Genomic DNA, 25,796 nt, shown 5'->3' with positions numbered 1-25,796 from the left:
CAAAAGCACAGAGACAAAGGTGGAGATTTAAAGCATGGCAAAAACATGTTACACAGCAAAACCGCTATTCGACATTTTCCTTATTATGGTAACTACCGTATGTTTTCACAACTTTAAGAAACTCCCGTTTCTTTTTGCTGTTTATTAGAATGAGGAAATAAAACATGAAACAGATGATTTGTCTGAAACTCCTCATCCCATTTTAAACATTTTTACATTATGGGTTTCAAATTTTCAATTTTTGTCAATGCACATGCCCCCCGCCCAAAAAAAACACACACACACCCCATTGAACAGATCCACATCAGCAGTTCACAACTTCAATATGATTATTAAAAACAGAAAAGACTTAACTTTTTACATCCACAGTCTCGAATTGTACAACGTTGTCCAGCTGAGCATGGAAATTACAGAATTAGCTTTTGGTGCCAAAGGCTTTGAATGTGGAAATATGATAGGAGCGAACGGAGAAGTTATCCGAGGATGCTATGAGAACAATATTTAACATTGATAAGTTAACTAACAAATACAAAACTTGTAATATGTTTGAGAATTAGCAATAGAAAGGGACTAACTACGTAGCCTGTACAAGAAATGTATGAAGATCATAAGTAGGGTAGGGCTATCTATCTATCTATCTCTTTTGGAAATTGAAAATCTTAATTGAGATTGCAAATATAAATGCAAAAAGCACTGCAAATCCAACAACCATAACAGCACAAATTCCTAGAAAATCATGTCTGAAACCAAAATACTTTCTTATAAACTCCTGCACTGTCTGATTATTTGATTCCATCGTGCTTGTAATGTCTCCAAACTGTGATGCAACTAATCCGTATAAAGTCCACGCCACAGGACTTGCCCAGTAGTACCATCTCCACCATATAGGGATGCTCTGTAATAAAGAATTGCAAGATATTAGGAAAAACAACACGGTAGGCATCAATATACACTCATCAAAGTGCAATATGGCATCATATTACGAAGTCCAAAGGTAAGTTGGGACTTAAAAGACCTAGTTGAATGAAAAAATAATGTTTGACATAGTTTTGGAGTCAACTGACTTTTTGCCCAAAAGTAATTGAAACAACTTTTTTTCAGCTTTTGCCTTTTAAGAATATCATCCACACAAGTTTATGTTAAATTAACTTTTTTTATAAAAATTTATTTAAATATAAATTACATTACACTAATTAATTTTTACGTAACATCAGTTTGCAAAAGTTAGTCAGAATAAAAGTTATTTTTACCAAGGTTAATCCACACAAGCCCTAAGTAAGAGTTAAAGACCAGTTTTGGCGTTACTTACAGGTTCTGGGACGATGAACCCCGAAAAGAGATTCCAAATTCCATAAAATGCAGCAGCAACAATTGAAGCAACATGGTAATTTGGAGTGACAGCCACAGCCATCATTCCATAGAATGTGAAGTAGAGCAATGTGAAGTACATGAAAAACAAGTACCAAAAGAATTTCTCAACAGTCCATTCAAATCCAATCATTGCATAAACTATGGCACCATATGTCACAGCTTGAAGAAGAATATAAGGTAGCTCTATTACAACCTGCATCAGAAACGCTGATTTGCTTTAGCATGAGACAACAAACCAAACTAAGCAAGTGATTCAAACCTATTAAAAAATTAGTTACCTGTGCCAATGCATAAGGTAATGCTGAGTACATTCCAGCAGCTCTTTCTCTGTAGAAAACAGTTCTTTCAATGGCTACCACTGGCTGTACAGAAGCAGCATTTTGAACACCAAGGAAGAGAACAGCAGTGTACATTGAACCCATCGCATTAAATAGGTCTTGATTCTTTGAGCTGAATGTCACAAAAATATATCAGATTAATAGAAGGGGAAAACAAAGTTGACTAAATAGCAATTCTCTAAATGTGAAGGATGCAGAAGTTCATACTCACGTTTTAGATCCAAGGTCCCAAAACATTGTTCCAAACATCAAGGCTATAATAGTAGTAAAGAGAAACCTCACAGCAGTGTAGGGAGGATTGCGCCAATAGGACCAACATTGTTTCCATAGGCAAGCCAAGCATTGGTTAAAAAACGATTGTGAGTATTGAGTGGGGAAATGAAGATCCTTGCAACCATGAGCCGGCTTGCCCAGTTCTTCTATCAGCTGTTTGTTTCGCCTACATCCATCAATAGGATTTTTTAGTTCACTTTAAAACCCATGACAAAATATATTGTACTAGATAACTTTATGCCCATTTATCATAGGTTACCTATACAATTCAGAGTTTTTGTATATCTCATTAAAATCAACACCCAGAGAAAGTTCTTGAGCTGAAGACGTAACTTCCAGCATCCAAGTTGCTGGATTATACCCGTCTTTGATTTTACTAACGCCTTCAATACTCTGTGAACAAAGACAGTGGAAAATCAGCAGATGCTGTGGTTATGAACTTAAAAAATACCACAATTTAAGATACACATTTTACCTCAAAATACTTGATCAGTTTGCTAGAATGACGACCCAAGGGCCCAACATATATTTCTTGACCCCCACGTTTCATGAGGAACAGCTGTGACGCATGCAATATATAGAGTTCAGTACTCTGGTGAAGAATGAAGCTACAGGGCACAACTTTTGTTGGTAAGTAATCAAATATGATTTCTCACCTCATCAAAGGATTCAAATATGTCAATGCTTGGCTGATGGATGGTGCAAACAACTGTTCTACCGGTGTCCACTGTGTTCCGAACTGTTCTCATGACAATGGCAGCAGCTCTTGCATCTAATCCAGACGTAGGCTCATCCATGAAGATTATGGACGGATTAGCCACTAGCTCAACTGCAATAGTTAGTCTTTTGCGTTGTTCAGTTGAAAGACCATCCACACCAGGTAAACCCACTAGTGAGTTCCTCAATGGTTCTAATTCCACAAGTTCCATGACTTCCTCAATGAATATCTATAACAGTTAAAACAGATTCAAAAGCATATAATCAACCTCAAACTATAAGGAAGAAGCTGGGAAAATTATATTATGGAAGTAACTTTAGGTGCTTACCTTTCTGGTTTTGGCATTAATTTCAGGAGGTAAACGAAGCCATGCTGAGAATAGCAAGGACTCGTAGACAGTAACATGGGGAGAGTGGATGTCATTCTGCTCACAGTATCCAGAGATTCGAGCAAATGTTTCTTGCTTTTTAGGGTATCCAGAAATTTTAATGTTACCATCAATATACCCACCAGTTTTTCTACCTGCTAGAACATCCATCAAAGTAGTTTTACCAGCTCCACTAACGCCCATTAGTGCAGTGAGAACACCAGGCCGAAATGCTCCACTCACACCTTGCAGAAGCACCAACCTATCCTCAATCACACCTTGATCTTTCATTTCCTGCCAATTGAAGTCGAAAGAATTAGGGGCTATTTTAGCCCTATAGCTAAAACAAGACCTTGTTATAAATTCACAAGTTGTTATTGAGTAAACTTGGTCTGCCAAGGACAGGTAGAGCAAGCCAATCAGTAAGCACACTAGAGATAAATACCACTGAAACTGTTTATGACATGATTACAGCTTTGAAGATAAATACCGGTAAATTGAGCTCACTTTAGACTTTTTTGTAAAACCTGTTCCTGAATTTTAACTTTGAAAGTCACTAACCTGTGGCATGTCAACTGAGTATATAATTTCGTTAAAGGTGATGGAATGTGGTTCAAAAGGAAGAATCATTCCTCGTTTCCTCCTATCTCGCCTACAACTCATTGAACTCTCTGCAAGAATTCTTTTTTGTTAGGGGAAAAAAAAACAGCAAATGAGGTCAATGTATACTACAAATTACAAAGAAACTCCTAACATGTTCATTCATGTTCACGAAAAGTGATATAGATGATATTAATTACCTCTGCATGATAATTCAACTCCTTCTTGGGTCTTGCCAATAGATGCATTTTTGTCTTCTGGTTCTTCGGGTATCACCGCATTTGGCTTGCCAAAAGCTACATTATCAGGAAAATTCATTAATTAAAATTATGATCAAGTTATGAAACTCAAGGAATGGAAATTGAAGATAGATTCTCACGATTAAGGCAGCCGAGAGCTACAGCAAACATGATGTTGAAAAGAAACATGAATCCAACCAATGCCCCCACCCCTATCCAATACCAATATGCATGCGTGAAAAACCCCCGAGACTTCAGAACTCGAATTCCCAACGGAACAGTTTCCTTTGGGAGGGTCTGTATAACAAAGAAAATAAGTTAAACCAGATATTTTATGGCTAAAAGTATATGGTTTCTTCATCCAAGGAAAACAATGTAGATGGTTTAAAAAGTTTCTAGTTGAAGTATTACGTGGTTCCAACTTTTCCCAAGGAATTCATTGATCACTATTGCATTTTGCCCATACATTAAAGGTGAAATCCAGTAACCCCAAATCCACCAGGGCTTGATATTCTCTGTTTCATTGGCAACGAAAGAAATAAACACCGCATAAGATTCCATCAAGTGAAAGATCTAAACTTGAAACTTTTATAGAGCTATTTCACCTCTTGAAAGAATGAAGCCACTCAATCCGAAAAGTGCGAGCAGTGTAAAGGACCCAAATGTGTTAGCCACAATCATGTTCCTACCAAGTGCTGCAATAGTTCGGAACAATCCAGAAGCCATTTGGTTAACCAACAGTAGCAGAAGGTATTGCTTGAACAATCTGCATCATGAATAAGAAAATCCCACATCACATTTAAGATGCTAAATTGCAGAACAAGTTATTCAAGGCTCTAAGTTTAAATGAAAAAGAAAGCTCGTTTACCTGCTAACATTTGGATCAAATCCAATTACATAATACGTAAGAAATACCCAGACAGCAACTTCGATAAATGTGATAGGAATTTTGAGGATCCATGTGGGAACCGCATAAGCCCATGAAGGATAAAATAGGAGGTCTCGTTGCTTGTAAAAAACTGGAAGCTTTGCTATGGTCATAGAAAGCTCGGACATCCCATTAAACATGATCATAGTCAATGTGAAAAAAAGAGCCCCAGCATAAACTCCACCATGCTCCACAGAATCATGGTGCATCTCAGTTCTCAGGAAAAGTGTCATGGTTATAAATGCAATGATGGCCAGCTAAACAACATCAAGAGAAATATTACAAGTCAAAACCATGTGTGCAAGCATAAGAGTACACAAAAGGAAATTAGAAAAGAAACATTTTCTTCTTTTTTTGCCAGTAAACTATATATGGAAAAGGATACGCTATAAGAAAGGATCTGATGTTAATTAAGAAAATGAGCAAAGAGACTGGATATAAGGCAACAAGTGATACATGCATAGCTTTCACAAAAATATCAGTGCTTCCTAGGCTACAACCCACCTGGCATGTCTTGAAGACATAGACAAATGAATTTCTCTTCATAAGCAAGTATTCCCTTGAGAAGTTAGCCTTCAGCAGTTCCTTCTTGTTAACACCATATTTCTTAGTGGTTAATGCAGCAGGGTGATTCTTTGACCTGTCAAATGGGTTTGCAAGTACATCCCCAAGTCTCCGACCAATATGAAATGATTGAAATGCTTCAGCAAATTGAGTCACTGTTACGAAGTGATATGGTTCATACCTACGCACCCAGTATTGCTCTTGATCTTTTCTTGAAGTTACCTATAGGAAAAGATCTCAGATTATTTGTATTTCCACTACATATAAAGCTGCATAAAAAAGTAAATAAGAGATGAACTTTCACTCACTTCTTGAAGGAAATCTGCTACACCTTTCCTTGCAGGACATCTAAAGCCCATAGATTCAAAAAAGTCAAGAACAGATTCACGGGGTCCTTGGTAGACTATTTGGCCATCAGAGATTAAAATAATATCATCAAAGAGATCATAAGTCTCTGGTGCTGGCTGTAGCAAAGAAATAACAGCGGTACCATCAAGAATGTGAATGTATTGCCTGAGACAATTTACAATCTGAAATGTTGTGGAGCTGTCCAGACCAGTGGATATTTCATCCATGAACAAAGCTTGCGCTGGTCCAACTAGCATCTCCCCTGTTGTCACACGCTTCCTCTGTCCCCCAGAAATCCCTCGCAACATTTCATTGCCCACCATTGTATCAGCACAAATATCCAACCCCAAGACCTGAATAATTACAAATATATACCTCGTGTTTGTCAGATAGTGTTGATTTTCTTCGCTCGAAAATAAAGCTTTTGAGGTGAAAACGTTGTTAACATGGAATCAGAGGCTTAGGGACGACTCAATGTTATGGATTTGAATCGTTGCCAACCCCGTTCTCTTCATTAAAATCTATGTTTTCAGGTCTTCACCTAATATCTTGTTTGTTAAGCCTTTGTGCAGAACTAATGAATTGAAATGGTACCTAAAGAGAAAATCATAAGAAACAGTAGAGAATAAGAGATCCTGATAGTAGTATTACCTTTAATACATAATCCGTAACTAGGTTTGCATCTTGACCTTCAGTTGCTGTTGCCTGGTATATAAGACCTCGATTAGATTCAATGATATTCTGTCATTTAAAACATAGTTTCAATGTAATGAAGATTGATATTGTCTCCTTTCTTACCTTCATGTAGACATCAATATCTGGATCAGGCTTAATATTTGCTTCTCTCTCTCTTCTTGACAACTCTGTTAGCAAGTCTGTGGAACCCCAAAATAGTATCCAGTCATGTTTCAGTTACCAAAACTCTAAACTACATCTGGAAAAAGTATAAAGGAAAGTGATGATTGTATTAAAATTAACCAACCATAACGTGATCCAACCCCTTGGCACCTTGCAGAGAAAGCCAAAGTTTCCCTTACAGTCATTTCTCCAATATGAACATCATGCTGGCTGATATAAGCAGCAGTTCTCTGAGGTACGAACTCGTTCATACCATGCCCATTATAGGTCACTCTCCCAGATACCTTTAACGCAAATGAGCTTCCAAATTAAAACTAGGTGTTTGAAAATAAAATTAAAAAAAAAAAAAAGCCAAGGCATTAAAAGGAAATTTCCTTTTAGTTTTCACCTTAAGATTTGGGTCAAGCTTTCCAGCCAAAGCCAAAAGGAGTGTAGTCTTTCCAGAGCCAGGAGGACCTAAAAGCAGTGTCAATCTGCGAGGTTTGATGATTCCACTAATATCTTTAAGAATCGTCACATGTCTCTTTCTGCTGGGAAGAATATGGAGAGAATTCAAGAAGCTCTGAGATAACAAGTGAGAGATTTTGTCAGGCACTATGATGGAGAACAGATAGAAATTTCAGAAAGAAATCAGTGGTTAAGAAACAGGAGTTGATGAAGTCTGTCCATTGTTACCTCTACTATATTAGTTGTAAAGTTCAGGACGGTAGGCAAAGCTCTGCTTCCCACATTCACCTCCGCCTCTATATTTAGATGCTCATAACGAACTTCAATGGTGGGAATATCAATCCCAACTCTACAAAATTATTAGAAGATTCACACATAGAAAATTAAAAACCAGCTTAATATAAATAAAATGAACTAACAATAGCAATATGGCAGTCTGTGAATGCAACTTTCCTCTTTAGTTTACCTATCAATTCGGTTCCTAAGCTTCAACAAGAACTTCTCATTATCCTCTTCCGCAACTCTAACCAACCTCTCAAGCAATTTCCTCCTTTCCTGAAATCCAAGATCAGTGACGTCGATTTCATTGGCGCCACCGCGGGACGACGTCAACAACCCTTTTCTGAGACGATTGTAAGTAGGGAGCTTCTCAAGTGCAGCCCATTTCAGAACTTCTTCGTCATCTTCTGCACGCGAAGATGCAGAGAATACTTCAGCAGAACCTGTTCTCCAAATCGTTGAACTTCCTGATCGTAAACTGTTACTTGCTTTATATAGGTTCGCACCTTCCATTGCTGCCCAAGAAAACAGGAAAATTATAACGTTTGCAACTTTCTGTCTCTCCCCTTAAAGATTGGAAGTAATGACGGAAGGTTGTTGTTGAAACTCGTATGTTTCTGTGTGATCCTACAGAACAAAGCGAAATCCAAGCGCCGATAATACAGAAAAATGGACACGTTTCATTAAGTATCTTTAGCTTCCGAACCAAGGAATTGATTGGAATGAAGAACAGAGCACTGCTTTTATATATATAAAGCTTCATGGAAGAAAGAATATTGTCTTGCCCCCCAAAAAAAAAAAATAAAGTGAAGAAAAGGTATATATAAGGTTATGTAATTAAATATTTTAAAAATATATAAAACATTTCACATATAACCTTATAACCTTATTAAAAGTTAATACTACATTAATTATCATGAATTAATTGCTCATAAAGTTTAATTATACAAAAGGATAAAATTAAAAAAAATACTCCAAATAGTGTTAATTTTATTTATGCTAAAAAATATTAATTACTTTTCAACTGTTTGTATGCTAAATAATTTTTTAGGTAACCGAATAATAAATATACAGCGTCAACTATGAATAATCACATTAAATAAGTATAATAACAAAAATACTAAACTGATTTCGACCAAGTGAGTAAACATCTCCTTGTTGGCAAAAAACCAAAAAAAAAAAAACTGAATAAACATCTCCTTAAGTTTTACTTAAACATAATTTTAATTTAACTTAATATTAAATTTTTTTCCTCAAGCATTGAGGTTTCAAGTCTTATAGATAGTGTGAGTGTATTAGTGTGTATAAGTAGAACATTCGGGCTGTTTGGATACCACCCGCGTTAGGTGGTTTTCCCTTCAGTCTCTGGTCTGGAAAAAAAAATCTTATAGATAAAAAAAAAATCATCGTTTTTGCTAAAAACACAGTGAATTTTATTAATCACAAAAAAATCATGTTAAAATAGCTCTCAAAATGAAACTGATAGTATTCAAATATGATGCTATGATAATATGATAAATGCTGTGAAATACTGTTTTTTCCTTAAGAAATAATTACTTTAAGTTCTTTGTAGGAAAAATTTGTCATCTTAGTATATTACTTGTAGAGTATTTAATAATCATTTTTTAATTTTATTCTTATTTAATTTTCGCTAAAAAGAGAGAAAGATAGAAGAAATATAAGAATGATACGTAAAGGTAAAAAGAGAAAAAAAAATTAATAAAAATACATTTAAAAAGTTACATTAATTTAATGCATTTCTTAATTCATAAAAATAAATTACAAATCACTTGTAACATATAGATACTATATGAAATCTGGTCCCCCAAAAAAAGAATACTGTATGAAATATTTTTGTTGTGGGAAAGTGTGAATATGGAGCTTGACCAGACTAAGCACATGGCCGTCCAATTTATGTGAGGCTCACAGTTGTGGAAGGGAGAAGACTTTCTTGCTGATCACTTGGCCAATTAATGTCTCCGTCTCATTTGTGAGAAACTTGTGCTCCGAACCTTTCTCCGCATCTTCATGTGAGTCTATATGCCAACTAATTCATTTAAGAATCGGTGCTCTCACAACTATATATATATAGCAGTTCACAGTTCCCACATATGCATACACACACAAATCAAATCAGAATCTAAATTCTGTCCCCTTCCTCGTAAAAGTTCAGTTTCCTACTTGTCGGTAACTGTCACTGTACAACTTTTACTCCCTATTTATATGGCGGAAACCAACGACATTTTTTTATCCTATTTATAAGGTACTGAGATAATTTTTTTGTATAGATGTATAAATTTACCCTTCATTTATTATTATGTTGATTTGTTTACATGAGATATAATATATATTAAATAGGGATAAAGTTGAAAAGTTGTTAAATTTTAAATAAGAGTTAATAAAGTTTAAGATTTTTCGTAGCCTGTATAAAACATATTAGAAGTGATTTATAAATAAAACCAAATGTCAGTGAAACCCAATTACACTCACATAACCCTAATTAATATTGTTTTTTTGGTAACAACGAACCCTAATTAATACTAATCCAATGGGAATCAACGTGATGTGTGGCACTTCGTTTTTCATGTAACTAACTAATACTCCTCCAATCCTAATTATAAGACCCAATTGACTTATTTGAGGAGATTAAGGAAGTAAGTTAAGTTCATTATTTATAATAAATAAGTGTTGTCATTCCTAAAATATCCTTGCTAATTAAGTATATTGGCTAAAACTATCATTATTAGAAGGATTATCTTGGAAAAAAATACATAAATATAAGAGATAAAATGGATTAGGGTCTTATAATTAGGACCAAATAAAAAGTCAAATAGGATCTTATAATAAGGATCGGAAGAGTAATTAGGCAAGAAAAAAAGTCAAAATAAGTTAGTTCGTAGATAACCTGCCTTGTCCCTTTCCTTCCGCGGCCATATTAATGTTAATGTCCTGGCGTGTACTACTCCTTTGGTGAATTTTTTTTTTTTGATGAGTGGTGAATTTGTTTTTTGAAGACCCTATGAGAGTTCCGATCAATAACGTTAAATATTTTTTTTTTAAAATGCAAGGATAGGAAGAGGATAAAAATTAATATGATTTTGGAAAAGTTTCTAAAGGACATGTGGTAGCCTTTGTTTGGCAGAACATAGTTTTATAACTGAAGATTAGATGTTGATACGATGTTGTTAATCCCAAATTTAGAAGGAATTACCTCTTGACAATGACACTTATGGAAATATATGTATATATATAACAGAACTTGTCTTATTTCTCTTGACTTTATTTTTAGAATTTAGACGATACTTATTGGATTATAGGTATTGTTGTTAAACTCGCGAGTTGATTCTCCGAATCTAACGTTTTTAAGTTTTCAAGTAACAAAATCGTGTCGACTTGTTCTTAAACTTGTAATAACTGTAAACTCAATTAAACTTATGAGTTCATTTACCGAGTTTACCGTTTTTACGTTTTTAGCTTACAAAATCGTGTCAACTCGCTCTTAAACTCGTGCTAAATTTTTGGATTTGATTATGTTTAGTGACTTTATATATGAATTTTATAGAATTTTTTGTTGTTGAATATGATAAATTATGAACATTGATTGATATAATTTTAATTATTTAAATGAAATTGTTCTCATTTTTTATATATTAATTATTTGATTATATGCTTTTAACACCAGTTTATTAATAAAAATAAACTCTTACGAGTTCATGATTCGAGTTTACAATCCGAGTTTATATTATTATCACGAGTTTGTTTAAACTCACGAGTTTGATTATAGGTTGAGATGCAACGAAATTGGAAACAAAAGGACATGGCAAGACATAAACACGTTTGACTTTGAGAAGTAGTGTTATCTTTGAATTTCTCTGCAATAATTATGGAAGCAAAGAAGGTAGATAGATCTTGAAATTTTGGGAAAATAAAAGTTCATATATTTAGCTGCATAATGCGTTAAAGTTGCCATTAATGATTTGTAACATAGTGGCTTTCACACCTAGCTTGTTTTCATTGAACATCACATTTTGCACAATTTGAATAGCTATACAATTTCTATTCACATGGCCATTATAAACATGCCACGCCATTCTCAACCGGACTTTTATCATATATGGCCTTTGGAGATGTTAATTCTCCCTTAAAAATCTAAAATGGTACTCTCTCCTTTTCTATATATAATACTCTTCCGATCCTAAATATAAGACCTCTTTTATAGTGTAAAATTACACTATAAAAGAGGTCTTATATTTAGGACCGGAAGAGTATATAGTTTCTTCTTTTAGCTTCTATCCCTTTTTATAATATATGGTTTAGAATTTCACAGTGTATTTTACTAAGTACAAATACTCTTTTATTAGAAGCAATCCTGTTCGAAGTATAGAATTTTATGATGTTTTTAAAATATCTTTGGGGTCCAAATTTTGGATGCAATTAATGTATATACATCCGCGGCCAACCAGGAATGCTGTACTATGAAAGGAGGATTTCAAGATGGAGGCTCTCAAAGGAAAACTTCTCAAGAGTTAGGTCACCATAATGTGACAGTACATACTGATTTTATGGAGGCCCTCTTGGCCTGTTGTTATATTAATCAACATCCATTTGCTGAGAATCTGACAATGTTAAAGAGATGCCAAAAATACTTCCAAAGATAGTTCTAATTTTTCTTTTAGAAAAAAAACTTTCTAACTTTTTTTATTTTGATTCTAAATATAAGAGCTCAATCTATTTTATCTCTTATATTTATCTATTTTTTTCAAAGTAGTCCTCGTAGTAATAGTAATTCTAGCTACTATACTTGATTAGCAAGGATATTTTAAAAAAAACAACACATATTTATTATAAATAACTAAATTAACTAGTTCTTTTAGTCTTTTCAAATTAATTAACCTGCACGTGCCAACCGGCTGGAATGCTAGTCGTTTCAACCGGCAGCAGGCTTTACCACCTCTAGAGCCCAAGGTGTGGTACGTTTTCCCGCGGGTAAGCTCCATTTTTTGTTTGCCTATGAAGCCGGGGAATAAAACAAGATCAGAGGAAAGGCAACCTTTCCTTCTCCTCTTGTCACAGTAAGAACGATTAGTTTATCCCGAAAATTAAAAACAAAAAGAACAATTAGATGATCAAAGATTTAAATGTCTAAATCCTTGGCAGCATAATTCCCTAAAGTCTCTTTTGGTACGAAACATTAAAAATAAGTTATAGATATTAGAATTGAGATTTAAAAAAATCTATTAAAAGAATATTTAGCATAAATAATTACTTGTTACATAAGATTAAATAAATTTATATATGTAGGATTGAAAAATACCATGAGGGGAGGTAGTACTACTCAATCTCACCTCCATGGGTTTTTCTAATCCCATGTGACAAGCCATTACTCATACTTAATACTTTTTTAATAATTTTTCTTAATTGCAATATCAATTATATCCCTCATTTTTAATACTTCGTACTAAGAAAAGCACTAAAGAATCATGCCATGAAAAAGAAATGTTTGGATAGGATTTTGCGTGAGCATTAGCTTCATGTATAATTGTCAGCTAAAAAGGTGGGGGTAAACTGAAATTATGTGGGAATCATGATGAAATTTAATTTGTGGGCACTAAGGAGATTTGAGCCAAACAGGGATGGATTTCATAATCAATTGTGCCCCAAATATCATGACGCTTTATATTTAATATGAAGATTTCAACTCATAAAATACGTCAATACAAAACCCGGCACAAAATGCCAAGCCCCATAAAATTTTACTAAGTTTATGCCCTTTTTATTCAATCTAACCAATTTTTCCGTGCTATCTACCAGATAAATCAGCACAAACGGCATCTAAATATGTAAGAGATGCTTTTCTTACTACACTGGAAATATGATTTCCTCCAAATACAGGCATTTGTATGGTAATCATCCATCATTTACAAAAGAGTTTATCAACGACCATATGATCTATGTTTAATGTTTAATAGCATAATTTCACGTATCCGAACCCCCACATGCCTTTGATCTCAGTCTCGTAAAATACTCAAGGAGAGAGCACCTCAGTGAAGAACAAAGGCAGACTGAACAAATAGTCAGTATCTTCAGAACACAAGACCACAATCCTATCAGTTATTGAGTACAAAAGCCATCCAGCTTCTCATATACAACGATACAACCACCAAAACTGGTACTTACCTCTGAAGTATGTTTTCGACAACTTCTGTCAGTAATTTCTACATCATTCTACCTCATCGTGCTCATTGTCTCTTGCAGCACTACCATTGACACCAGGAACAAGCTCGGCTTCAGGAGACTTCGATGGCAATCTCTCGTATCTGAAACTAGGGAGAAGTTTATGCCGCCCAAATGTCAGAGTCTTGCTCAGCTTGTCATAGCCCAATCTCTGCTGAATATAAACTATAATGGCCAGGACAATTGCAGTCAGAGGAATGGCAACGTCCACAAATTTTGAATAAAAGTCAAAATTTGGGTTGACAAATTCAGAATCCTCAGACATGTAAAGGTTTGGAGCTGGAGATCGTATGTAATCATAAACATGAGGAAGTAGTCTGACCACAGTGATTCCGATAAAATATAGTTTTCGCAGTGGTTGGCGGTTGATCTGCCAGATAAAGTTCCCAAAAATTTGAGGGAGCAAGAAAAAGTCTTGGACCAGACCCATGTATTCCTCCAATTCTATTGCCCAACCAGATAGCGCCAGAGAATTATCTCCATCAATTGAGTATGTCTTTGCTACAAGAGGCTTTTGAGTTGTCTTTGCACCATGAATTATGAGAACAAGAATATATCCAATCAGATGAATGGTGAAGGTGCAAATAAACACCCATTTATCAATGGGGACACGAAATGGTTCATGTGACCCACGACTCAGCAATCTTAGGCGAGATTTCCACACCTTCTGAAAAAGACGTAGAGTTAGTAGCAAAGCTATAATCAATGACAGTTTGACAGTGTAATCAATCACATGGAGCCACATGCTGTTCTCGAGACCACTAGATGACACCCCATAAGAATCAGAGGCCTTCTTCTTGAAGAGAGCTTCTGCATCTGTGATTAGAGGAATACTATACCCAAGAGCTTGCACACCCAGCATAACAAGAGAAATATATGGAAGGGAATCCACACTGTCTTTGATATAGAACAGTTGGCTTGAAATGAAACCAATTGCCAATGACAGTGTCAAGATGCGGAGAATGCCTTCAAGACCTCTGCGTGAAAGGATATCCTCCCGCTGCTTCCTGTACATGATTGGGAAAGTTTGAAGCTTTATTGCACCAAAATGAAGAGGGTCATCATCAGTCCTTTGACTTTCAATGGAAATTTTAACTGTGGGATCGACTTGCCACCAAGCTGTAGTGGGAGGATATTCCACAACCACCTCAATTGAACAGTCCAGTCCATCTTCGAGATCATAGCTCTCATACAAGACTTTCCATGATGCTCGAACATCTCTGCAACCAAGCAGATACATCTTCCCAACACGTTGGTCATAAATACCCTCCAGAAAAAGTACAGTGAAATTATTATAAGCTTTTCCAGTAAGACTGAGTTGTGCAGATACATTCAGAAGAAGCTGCTTTTCTGTATATGTATCCTCAACATGATATTCAGTTTCTGGTTCCAATGTTGAACTATTTTGATACCAATAGCGCCCAAACAAGGGACCAACAGATATAATCTCCATCTGAACGTTAACTTTTGGAGCCAGGATATTTGGTGCAGGATCAGGAAAACCTGATATATGAAAAGTGAGATCTTCTGAGAGAAGAGACAGGCTATCCTCATATGCCTCATTATCTTCAAGTTTAGGGAATCTTAGTAATGATTTTTTTATGACAGTTCGAAAACTGAAGGGCTCATGTTTTTCTAGTATAGTGCCAGCCAAATTAATTTTTGAATATCTGTAATAAGGATGGGAGAACCTGAAATAATTCCAGAGCTCTGTAGGTTGAACTAGCTGCTCCAATGACAGGGGAAAGAAGGCATTACTATTATCAATTGAAGACAAACTTCCAAGAAGAATACTACGTTGCTTGATGGAAAATGAGGTAGGTATGTACAAACAGATCCGAGAATTACAACTACTTCCTTTGGCACTGATGGACCCAATACAACCAACCATGCAGAGCTGCCCACTAGAAGATTTCCAAAACCCTTCAGCAGCAAGAGACATGTTGCTAGGGCCAGATCTTTTTGCTGCAGTGTACTGATTTTCCGATGGAGAAACAGCTCTAAAATTTGTAAATACCCTAGCAGAACCAGCATTGCCACGAGTAGTTGCTTGCTCACAGATAACATTCTGCATGTAAATTTTAACATCTTTAAAGCTTCCATCTGTTGATTTGATTCCCTTATCTGACAAAAAGGGGCCTAATTTACTGCAGAAATTATCTGTCCCATTGCATCTCCAGTTTGGCACAACAGATAACGGTTGGCCCCTGGTGATTTCTTCAAGAATTTGACAAAATCTTAAGCCTTTATAGACACTGATGCCATCAGTTGTCAGGTTATCCTTGTATGGGTATGGATTACATGCTTTAGATACAATATCTTTTGAGCCAAATGAATACTTTGCTGACCTGCCCAATTGTGATGTTATGTGAACCACATCAAAGTATTTAGTATTTGATTCACGATTTAAACTTCTCAACTCTCCGCTGATAACCCTGTTAGTTAATGTGAATGTCATGGGGTAGTGAAGAACTAAGATGATTTGATCATCTTCTGACAGAGGCATTTCATCATTATTTTTACCAGAAGTCTTCATCCATCCCCATGGATTGGCAGGATCAGTCTCTCGAGTTGGAAGCATTGTGTCCCCTAATAAACATAACACCCTCTCCCCACCATTTTTCTTCGACTCAGTGTAAAACCCTTGAAAGGGAATTGAAAGCTGAGAATGGCCAGGCCATAGCTGGAAATCAGCATTTCCACCATAGGCATTATCCACAAAAGAACCATCTCTAGTAATGCCCATTATCAAGAATCCATTGACAGGAATTGACTTTTTCATTCTATGCGTATGATCAATGTCTGTTACCCAAAAAGAGACTAACTTCAATGGAGTCCGGTCTTCAGATGGCAAGGTCCCAGAAAATTTCCCCGCATCAAATGGCATTATGGGAAACTTACCCCCATCTTGGCTCCAATCGCCATTGACAAAGGAAAGATCTTGTTTCATACCATCAACCACATCATATCCAGATCTCAATTCAGAGGCAGAAGATAAGACTGGGGCACATTGCCTCCGAACTTCATCAATCCGGTCATAATTATATGTTGGATGAGAACTCCTTTCAAACCGAAAGTCGGCCTCAGGGGGATATGAATCCGTAACTCCAATGACCAATAGAACACAAACAGACCAAAGAGCAATAGCAGAAAACAGAATCTTCATGATTCCGGCAGACAAAATTCAATTACTTTATTTAGAATATCAGAAAAACACGAACTTCCAGTTACTTCTTTCCTTTCCCCTCCCCCGAAATTTCTATATAAAATTTTGCTTCATTACATCCACTACCGCTGAATATGTGCATGCAGCTACCAAAAATTCAAGCACATATCATAGAACAAGATTTATTGAGGAAACGATTATAGAAAACATAAGCTCAAACTTCTAGTCAGCGATGATGAATGGAAGCTCGTAGAGAGCACAGATAGAAAGACGAACCTCAATCAGATTCAGATCACAGAAACTACCAAATCCCAATTGTCGAGTAATTGATTTAATAACCGAACCCAGTCTGTAAGATCTGGACTTGAGAATGTTACAAACTTACAATAGAGAAAGACAGCAAGCAAACTTGGTTGGAGCCAAGAGGGGACTTGGAGTGAAGTTGAAGACTTGTCGAGACTTGATCCATTGCTATTTTGGTGGGTCTTGCAAGTTGTAACCTAATTGAAAATTAGTCTTGCTGGGGTTCATTTGGGTTCTTCCCTCACCACCTGGGCGCGTGTCGATGACCCGACAGACCTATGCAATGGAAAAATAAAAAAGAAAAAGAAAAAAAAAAAACCACAATAACTAATTAAACTCAACGAACAAGTAAAACAAACTAATTAAACTCAACTAACGAGTAAAACAAAGTTTACACGTAATTGAGCCCTAATCGTTGGCCAACCAGAAAAAATTTCAGTAATGTTTTTGTCTAAAGGAGTTATAATCTTCATTTAATAGAATACAAAAACTCCGTCGGTCTTTTTTTATACATAACAACTATAATTCTCTCTTGTTCCTAAATATAAATAATATTTGCAGATTGTTTTAAATTTTTGTTACAAATTTCCTATTTTATCCTATTAATTACTTATTTTAATACTCAATATATTTATTATCTCATTTTTCAAATTATTATCTCCTTTCATCACACATTCTCTCTCTTCCATAATAGTTTTATTCCCTTCGATCCTTTATATAAGCTTCAAAATTCAAATAGCCGAATCATATTGAACAAACTAGCAATTAAAATTAGTTAAAAATAATAAATAAGTCATAAATATTTTTTTAAAATTTGTCCTTATTTATTAAAAGAATAAATAAAAAAGACAACAAAATAAAAAAAGTGATGAAAGAGGATATATAAAGATAATGTTAATAAGGGAGAAGGAGTACTAAATACAGTCAATTACAAAAATAAAAAAAATAATAAATACTCAGACAAACTCAAAAATGAAGTTTATATTTTGAATCAGAATTCTCTCAAAAAATAAAGCTTATGCCTAGGACTGAAGGGAGTAATAATTTTCTTATTATCTTTCTTATACTCTCTTACACCCATAAGTAAGGGTGTTTAAAAAAAAATTAACTTCTATCTATTTATTGTCTTTAACTAACTTTTTAATCTATGCAATAGAATCTAAAGTTGCTTATAAAAAAAGACGGAGGGAATAACATAATATAATTTTAACACTTTAATTTTATCTTTTAATCTTTTGACTTTAAATATACACACTCATTCACATGAAATCAAACTGATTTACAATAATTTTAGCCTCACCGTCATGCAAAGCCAATGGATAAGAATGTTGTATCTTTCTCCCAATATTCATGATTTTTTGTGAATAATTTCCATATTTTCAATTTTAAAAATAGAATTAGAATTTTTTTTGTAAAAAATATATAAATATATAACAACGATATTAGTAAATTAGGTCTAAAGCTACATTTTATACCATCTTAACAACTATACATATCATCATATAAAATAATAGCTAAAGAAGATGATTGTTAGAATTTCCTGGAAAAAAAAAAAAAAAAGACACATTCCTTTCCGGTTCCACTATCGCAATGTTTAAGTTTAAAAGGCCAATGAGCTAGTTTATTTACAAATCTTGGAAACAAGGGGAGAGACACAGATGGAGCTTATAAATTATGTAAAATATAAAAATAATAAAAAGAGAAATTAAAGTATTACTATTATTTTGAGACTGTTAATATTATATACAAATTGACTTAAGTATATAAATATCTTCAGTTAAAAAATTAAAGAATTGCAAAGAAATTAAATAATCTGCTTGAAACTTTATTGGTTAAGCCATTCAAATTAATTTTTGAAAATATTTATTTCAATTGACAAATGAATGGATTGAAGAAAATTGAAAGAACTCTTAATTGTGCGCTTATGGGCTGAAGGATATGATGTGTTTGCAACGTCCTGGGGCGCGCGTGGGAGAGGCACCAAGTAGGTGGACGAGCGATTAAGGGGATTTTTAGCAGAGATGGCATCTATGATGTTTCAACTTCTTTTTTTTTTTTTTTGGGCAACTACGATGTTTCAACTTCCAACCGACAAGAGAGCTCTTTGACATATTTTTTGTGGAAGATTATAATAAACCATCTAATATTTATTGAAATGAAAACATACATAAAAACCATAACTAACGCCTCATCAATCTCAATATACAATAACATGCAATATAAAATCTATCAAACTAGTAGCACCAAAAAAAAATCTATCAAAATATGATACTACTTCCAGTCCTTAATATAAAAACTAACTGACTAATTTGATTAAATTAAGTAAGTTTGTTGAATTAGTTATTTGTAATAATTAAGTATTGTTTTTTTTTAAATATTATTGGTACTCATATGTATTAGTTAGAATGTCATTTGATTGAACATTTAACATGTGTAACTACTGCAAGAACTACTTTAAAAAAATAGATAAATATAAGGGATAAAATAAATTAAGATCTTATATTTCAAACGAAATTAAATATCAAACTAATTTTTATAATAAGAACCGAAGACAATATGAAATTGATCAGGTGGTTTGACCCATTTGACATTAACCACCTTTTTATGACTTGCTTTATGATAAAATTGCATATTCAACCCTTATAAATATATGGTGTGTGACTCTGGTAGTTCCTGGGCACCTCTTTCTTCGTGACATTGTGAGGAATTAATTATTAAAATAATAATAATAATAATATAGCCCACCCACTGTTTGTTTTGTGTGTGTGTGTTTTATTTTTAAGTTTTATATATATTGATTTTTTACCGAAAAAATATATTGATTCATTTATCAGATGTATTTTTATTGACACATCTCATATAAATTGAAATTATGATGGTTGTTAAGATTTTTTATGATTCCAATCATTTAATTTTTAAGAAAATTTTAATTTACCTTTTTATATTAATATTATTTAAAAATAATGCATAATTGTTAAGTAATCATAATTTTAAACGTTATTTTAACTTTTAAGCAATATAGACTCTATTTCCACTTTAAAACAAGTGGCTATGAGTTTAATTTCCGGTTCTTGTGAATAGAGAGAATTTAGTTAGGGAATATTTGCTTTTTTACCTTCTAGTTTCTAGATCTTAAAGAAATTTAGGGTCTGTTTGGGGTTTGGGCAAAAAAATTACCAAATAGTGAAGAAAAAACAAAAACGATGGTTTTGAACTCAAAATTATAGTTTCAGAAAAAGTGACTCTACTCTGCTTTTGACTCAAATTAGAGAATATGATTGTACCTGTTAGAATAAATCTCAATGATAATATGACTTTAATACCCTCAATTATTTTTTATAAACACGTTTAATCTTATATTTTATAAATATATATACACATATTAATTATTTATTAATTATATTATCTTATAGATTATTAATTATGTTGGTAAAAAATATATATTAACAATTTTATTCCTTCAAATTAAAATATATTATAAAATATATCTTTTATGTAATATCATATTAACTTATGCCTTTTTTAGTAATTTGTACATATAAAAAGTGTTTTTGATAACAACTATCCAAACACTCTCACTTTATCAGAATTACTTTTTCACAAAATTTATTCTCCACAAATCTCTTCTCTCAAAAATCTATGCTCCAAAGTTATTCTCCAAACTATAGTTTGGTTTTATCCAAACACCCCCTTAACCTCTGTTGTCAGTGTAGACTAAGAAGCAAGAATACTCATGATGCTCTGGCCAAAAAATAAAGAACACTCATGATGCAAATAAAAAAAGATTTTAGACGGTGATAATTATTGTTTTTTCCAATAACTGAAATTGTTTTTTTCAAAAAAAGTTTTTGCCAATTTCTTTTTGTACAGGTGAGGTGCAACTCGGTTTGACTCATTTAGACACGTCATGCCAAGCGATTTTTTAGATGAAGAAAAATGAGATAGCAAGTCTAGAAAAAGGATTCAACTGTACAGGTGAAAGAGTGAGTTGAGTTTTGACTCATTAGACACGTCATGCCAAGCTAAGTTCAACACTTCAATCACAAGCAAAGGATAATTCCAGGCTCCGTTGATGAATCATGAAGATGTTTGGGTCGTAGACACCCTAATCCCGGTATAAGTTTTGGGCTGAGGTACTTTTTTAATCATATTTATAAGTCATATTATTAAATTTTATATATGAATATATTATCACTCATTTATTATTATTATTGTAAATATTGTCATTTTTCAAAAAATATATATTAAATAAAGCTAAAATTATTAAATCTTAAAATTTAAAAATATTTTATCAAATATCTTGTAAATAGCAACAAAGTAGTATGCTATGCGTAGTAGTTTATTTGCATAGGTTATTGAACATGGTTTTCACAAATTTATAGGTGCAAACGATCACAAAATTTGTACTGTATTTGTGTCAAATATAAGATGTGTTTTTTCGTAAAACATTATTATCATATTAGTGCCTCCCTCTCCTAAGTATAAAATTTAATTTTAGTTTAGCTTGTACTGCTATTTTTCAATACCATTTGTTCGTTTGAATGGCTTCAAGTCTTCTCATCCATGTGCCTTTCTTTTGTTTGCTAGGCGCATATAACATACAACGAAATTTAAGAAGATCCGAGCCAAGAAAACGAATACTACCAGCTTTTCCTAATATAAGAATTAATTTAACGTTTAATTTGATTATAAACATAAAATCCTAATTCACTTTATTTATAATATTTATCTATTTTTTTAAAATAATATTTATAATAATTACACATGCTAAAAGTTTCATCAGATGGTAATTCTAATTAATGTATATGATTAGCAATAATATTTTAAAAAAGACAACACTTATTTATTATAAATAACTAACTCAACTAATTTTCTTAATATAATCGAATTAATTAAACTAACTACTACCTCTAGTCCTAATTATAATAACTAGTTGACTAATTTAAGGAGATTAAGAAAATAAGTTAATTTAGTTATTTTTAATAAATAAATATTGTCTTTCTTAAAATATCTTTGCTAATCAAGTGTATTGGCTAAAACTACCATTATTAGAAAGACTATCTTAGAAAAAAATATATAAATATGAGAAATAAAATAGATTAGGATCTTACATTTAGAATTAAAATAAAAATCAAACAAAATCTTATATTAAAGACAGCAAGTAGTATTATATTAAGTACGGGAGACGGTAGAAAATTTTGAACCAACACATAAAGCACGCTCTGTGGCTAACTAGCTCATGCACAAAGGTTATATGAATAATAAATACAATTAGATGCTATGTTACTCTGATTATATGTATAATTTACAATACACAATACGCAAGGTTAAGTAGAGGAAAGGATGCTTGAGAGGCTTGTGAAAAAGGAAGCAAGGTTTAGAAAATGGAAGCTGCCACAAGATCACATGGTGTTTGTGTGTGATCCTTTCAAAGGGACATAACCCCATAGTTGCAGCAAAAAGTGAAGCAAGAACAGGATTTGTCTCAGGCAATGGAGCTGCTTCCTTCTTCCTCAGAAGATTTGGATTTGTTTGAAGCGGAAGACCAGTCAAATTCCCTCAATTTCAAAACCAGATACAGCACCATGCCACATCCAAACCCTAGAGCAGCACCTGAGCCCGTGAGAGAAACTGCAGCACAAACCAACATCACAAACGATTCTCGCTTCGTGTTCATGTCCTTAGAAGCCATGGCCAGTTCAATCCCTGCGAATAACAGGAGTACCCCAAGGATTCCTATCGGGAATTCGTTCAGAATCCTAACGAATGAGTTCCCCAGAACCAGAGCAAGCACCAATTTCGCGATCCCCAGAAATACCACTGAAGCTCCGCTTCTTCCCCCAAATCGATACTGACCGGCCAACCCACCAGCTCCGTGGCAGCAAGGCATGGCGCCGAACCAGCAACCCACGAAGTTCATCATCCCGACGCTCACCGAAACTTTCATCGCCGAAGCTTCTTTTTCGGGGAACAGATCGCCTGAGAGTTTACATACTGCTATTACTGAGTTTAAAATTGATAGTGGAATCTGCGGAATCGCTCCCCGGAGAAACCCTATCTTCCAATCCTCCCACGTGAAGTGCATTACGGAAATCCTCGATGGACCGAATCTCAGATCCTTGATTATAGAAGGGTCACGGATAAAACAGAGGATCAAGCCGAATAAGAACACTATGAGAGCAGCTGGAATTGCTGATAAAACCCGCAATCTCCTTCGAATCTTGAGCTTCGGGTCGGGTTGAGTTTCGTTTTCTTCTTCCTGGCTGAGATTCATTGTTTCGCTGTGATCATCGACCCCGGCGCCAGTGGTTAGGATGAGAAACAGAACGGCCGAGAGAGCGATGATGAGGCCGTCGAAGCCTAGCCAGGAACGAGGAGGACCGGATTTGGAGGCGGAGATGTCTTGATAGTAACGAATGTATTTGACGGCGGAGAAAGCGAACTTGAGACCTTGGGAGAGTTGGATGCCGCGAACTACGGGGAGTGGGAGGTAACGATAGAGGAAGGTCATAAGGCCGGTGCAGCCGAGGAGGAGGAGAACAGCGGCGACGGACAGGCCGGCGGCAGCTATTTGGGGGATAGTGAGGGGAGGCGATTCAGAGATGGCGACCGCAGCGATGGACTTCATGGGCTGGACCGGCATGGGAAGCCCGAAGAGCAAACCGGTGGCGATATTATAGAGAGAGGTGAAGACGAGGGTAGTTGTGAGGTCCAGGTTGTTCACCAAAGCAAGAGCCAGAACGATTGGGATGTACGTGCCGAGATCGCCGACGGCCCCAGAGAGCTCCGACCAGAGTGAAGTTTTAAGCTTGATGGAATCCGGTAGGCGAGGGCGCGGCCACCGGTTGCGTAGTAGAGGAGTAGTGACGGTTGGATGATCATCGGAGACAGAGTGTCCCGCCATAGTATGGCGGAGAAGATGGTGGCGGAATCTCTGGTTGATTTCCTCGAAATCCAAACACTCGCATATTATATATCAATAATGATTGATAATGGTTAATAAATCAAGCGAGCAAGCCAAGCCAATTAGGCAAGCATGATGGTGATTACGATACGTGAGGCACAGATGGGTTTTAACTTTTAATTCACTTAAATATCTTTTTTTTTTTTTTAATGTTGGTTTTGATTTTCCAGCCAAATGGTTTTTGCTTTCAGGTTTGTTTATTGGGTGGTGTCAAGTGCCATTATTTATTTAATTTTTTTTCCCATCCCAAGTTGGCATGGGATGAGAACTATATGAACGGATGAAAGTTGAAATACCAAAAAGCGAAGTGAAGAACCAATGCTTTTGACTTTTGAGAAAAAAGGAGGGTGACGCATGAATTAATAATTAGTTTTTGTCAACCTCAGTGAGAGTAAAATTTAGATTCTACTCCTCCGGTCCTTATTATAAGATCCCATTTGACTTTTTATTTGGTCCTAATTATAAGACCCCAATCCATTTTGTCTCTTATATTTATGCATTTTTTCCAAGATAATCCTTCTAATAATGATAGTTTTAGCCAATATACTTAATTAGTAAGGATATTTTAGGAATGACAACACTTATTTATTATAAATAACCAATTTAACTTACTTCCTTAATCTCTTCAAATAAGTCAATTGGATCTTATAATTAGGACCGGAGGAGTAATTTTTATATTCGAAGCACTCAAATGATAGGGCATCTAAAGAAAGGCCAGCCATGAGCTAACGAAGAAGCAATCATCCTATCAATCTTCACCTTTCAATTCGAGTCCACTGGTCACAGTACAGAATAATTTTGAGACTTTTAGTTCACTGTTAGAGATCTGCACACTGTTAACAATAATTTATGTTGATTTTGAGGGTTTCTTTTTTAATTTTCATTTACTGGGTTCAACAGGTGTGGTCCCTTGTGTGCAATTATGATAGATATTGAGCAGGGAATTGTAAGTAAAAGAAAAAAGAAAGAAAATTATGGTCAGCCTTTTTTGTACAAGATTATTGAATTTGATGTTCCTGATAAGTGAGAAGGTGGTTAATTTATTTAAGTGTTAACTATTATAGTTGATTCCCATTTGACATGTAAGTAGAAAGTTAGATGGAGTTAGCCATTGAGAAATTAGAAGCGTAACGGAAGTTCAAATCTGAGTGGGAGCCATTGAGCTGATCCCCCTTGACCTTTAGGTGCGTCTCAAATCAAAGATCCTTGTCTGCTTACATCACGTTTGTGTCTGCTTCATGGGTTTCTGTTACTTTTCACGCCCTCTAACTTCATTTATCCCCTCGACACTGATCCGGGTTATCAAATGTATACTCCTGATGGTATTTATAGAATACTTTTAATATATTTTATATGAATAAAAAAAATTTTAAACTACATTAATTTTTTATTAAAATATAATAAATTTTTAATTTTATTTTCATTTATTATATACACTTTTTTAAAAAAATTATTTACACTATAATAAATAAAAAATAAAATAATATATTCATACTAAAAATTTAATAAAATGTCTTATAAACATATTAAAAATATATTTTTCTTTATTTTATACACAGGACCGGAGCAGTAAGGAATGACGCAGAGTTCCATGAAAAATTAACGTCATCTTTCACTAATGTTGTCATAAATAGTAGTTGTACCCCTTAATTTTCCCTTAGAAGTAAATATTGGTGATTTTGACTAGTATTACGTTTCGATTCACAAGGCATTTTTTGTGTAAATTGTGAAGACCAATGAATCCTTTTATTTTTATCTTTGGTCTTTTTTACCTTCTTATTTTTATTCTTATTTCTATT

The 25,796-nt window shown here is 34.4% G+C and overlaps 3 protein-coding genes across 3 annotated transcripts; all 3 read right to left on the bottom strand.

The window, feature by feature from the left end:
• Positions 1–326: 326 nt before the first annotated feature.
• On the bottom strand, positions 327–7,981 carry LOC114715473 (pleiotropic drug resistance protein 1). The gene is made up of 22 exons (XM_028900347.1): positions 7,518–7,981; positions 7,280–7,400; positions 6,993–7,166; positions 6,729–6,888; positions 6,545–6,621; positions 6,398–6,451; positions 5,707–6,099; positions 5,339–5,620; positions 4,775–5,091; positions 4,512–4,672; positions 4,318–4,421; positions 4,047–4,203; positions 3,868–3,963; positions 3,629–3,738; positions 3,029–3,361; positions 2,639–2,929; positions 2,458–2,541; positions 2,242–2,375; positions 1,921–2,148; positions 1,650–1,821; positions 1,310–1,564; positions 327–895 (listed from the first exon to the last, which is right to left on the bottom strand). The coding sequence occupies exons 1-22, from the start codon at positions 7,841–7,843 to the stop codon at positions 635–637; spliced, it is 4,290 nt and encodes a 1,429-aa protein (XP_028756180.1). The 5' UTR covers positions 7,844–7,981; the 3' UTR covers positions 327–634.
• A 5,323-nt stretch (positions 7,982–13,304) lies between these two features.
• LOC114715465 (uncharacterized) lies at positions 13,305–17,162 on the bottom strand. Its single transcript, XM_028900336.1, has one exon. It carries the CDS (start codon positions 16,728–16,730, stop codon positions 13,551–13,553), a length of 3,180 nt encoding a protein of 1,059 aa, XP_028756169.1. The 5' UTR covers positions 16,731–17,162; the 3' UTR covers positions 13,305–13,550.
• A 5,142-nt stretch (positions 17,163–22,304) lies between these two features.
• LOC114715413 (molybdate transporter 2-like) lies at positions 22,305–23,952 on the bottom strand. Its single transcript, XM_028900257.1, has one exon. The coding sequence runs from the start codon at positions 23,935–23,937 to the stop codon at positions 22,519–22,521; it is 1,419 nt and encodes a 472-aa protein (XP_028756090.1). The 5' UTR covers positions 23,938–23,952; the 3' UTR covers positions 22,305–22,518.
• Positions 23,953–25,796: the final 1,844 nt, after the last annotated feature.

The sequence above is a fragment of the Neltuma alba genome, unplaced genomic scaffold (assembly GCF_004799145.2).
Source record: "Neltuma alba isolate B1F8T4 unplaced genomic scaffold, ASM479914v2 tig00011591_pilon, whole genome shotgun sequence".
Classification (NCBI taxonomy): Eukaryota; Viridiplantae; Streptophyta; class Magnoliopsida; order Fabales; family Fabaceae; genus Neltuma; species Neltuma alba.
This window is presented reverse-complemented; position numbering and strand designations above follow the sequence as displayed.

Bases quoted from the DNA above. Each gene is read 5' to 3' on its own strand.
- LOC114715413 (XM_028900257.1), bottom strand. From the start codon at position 23,937: ATGGCGGGACACTCTGTCTCCGATGATCATCCAACCGTCACTACTCCT.
- LOC114715465 (XM_028900336.1), bottom strand. From the start codon at position 16,730: ATGAAGATTCTGTTTTCTGCTATTGCTCTTTGGTCTGTTTGTGTTCTA.
- LOC114715473 (XM_028900347.1), bottom strand. From the start codon at position 7,843: ATGGAAGGTGCGAACCTATATAAAGCAAGTAACAGTTTACGATCAGGA. The intron at 6,452-6,544 runs GTAAGAAAGGAG...CTTATATACCAG, and splicing joins ATATTGATGTCTACATGAAG to GCAACAGCAACTGAAGGTCA. The intron at 5,092-5,338 runs GTGGGTTGTAGC...GATGTTGTTTAG, and splicing joins ATGTCTTCAAGACATGCCAG to CTGGCCATCATTGCATTTAT.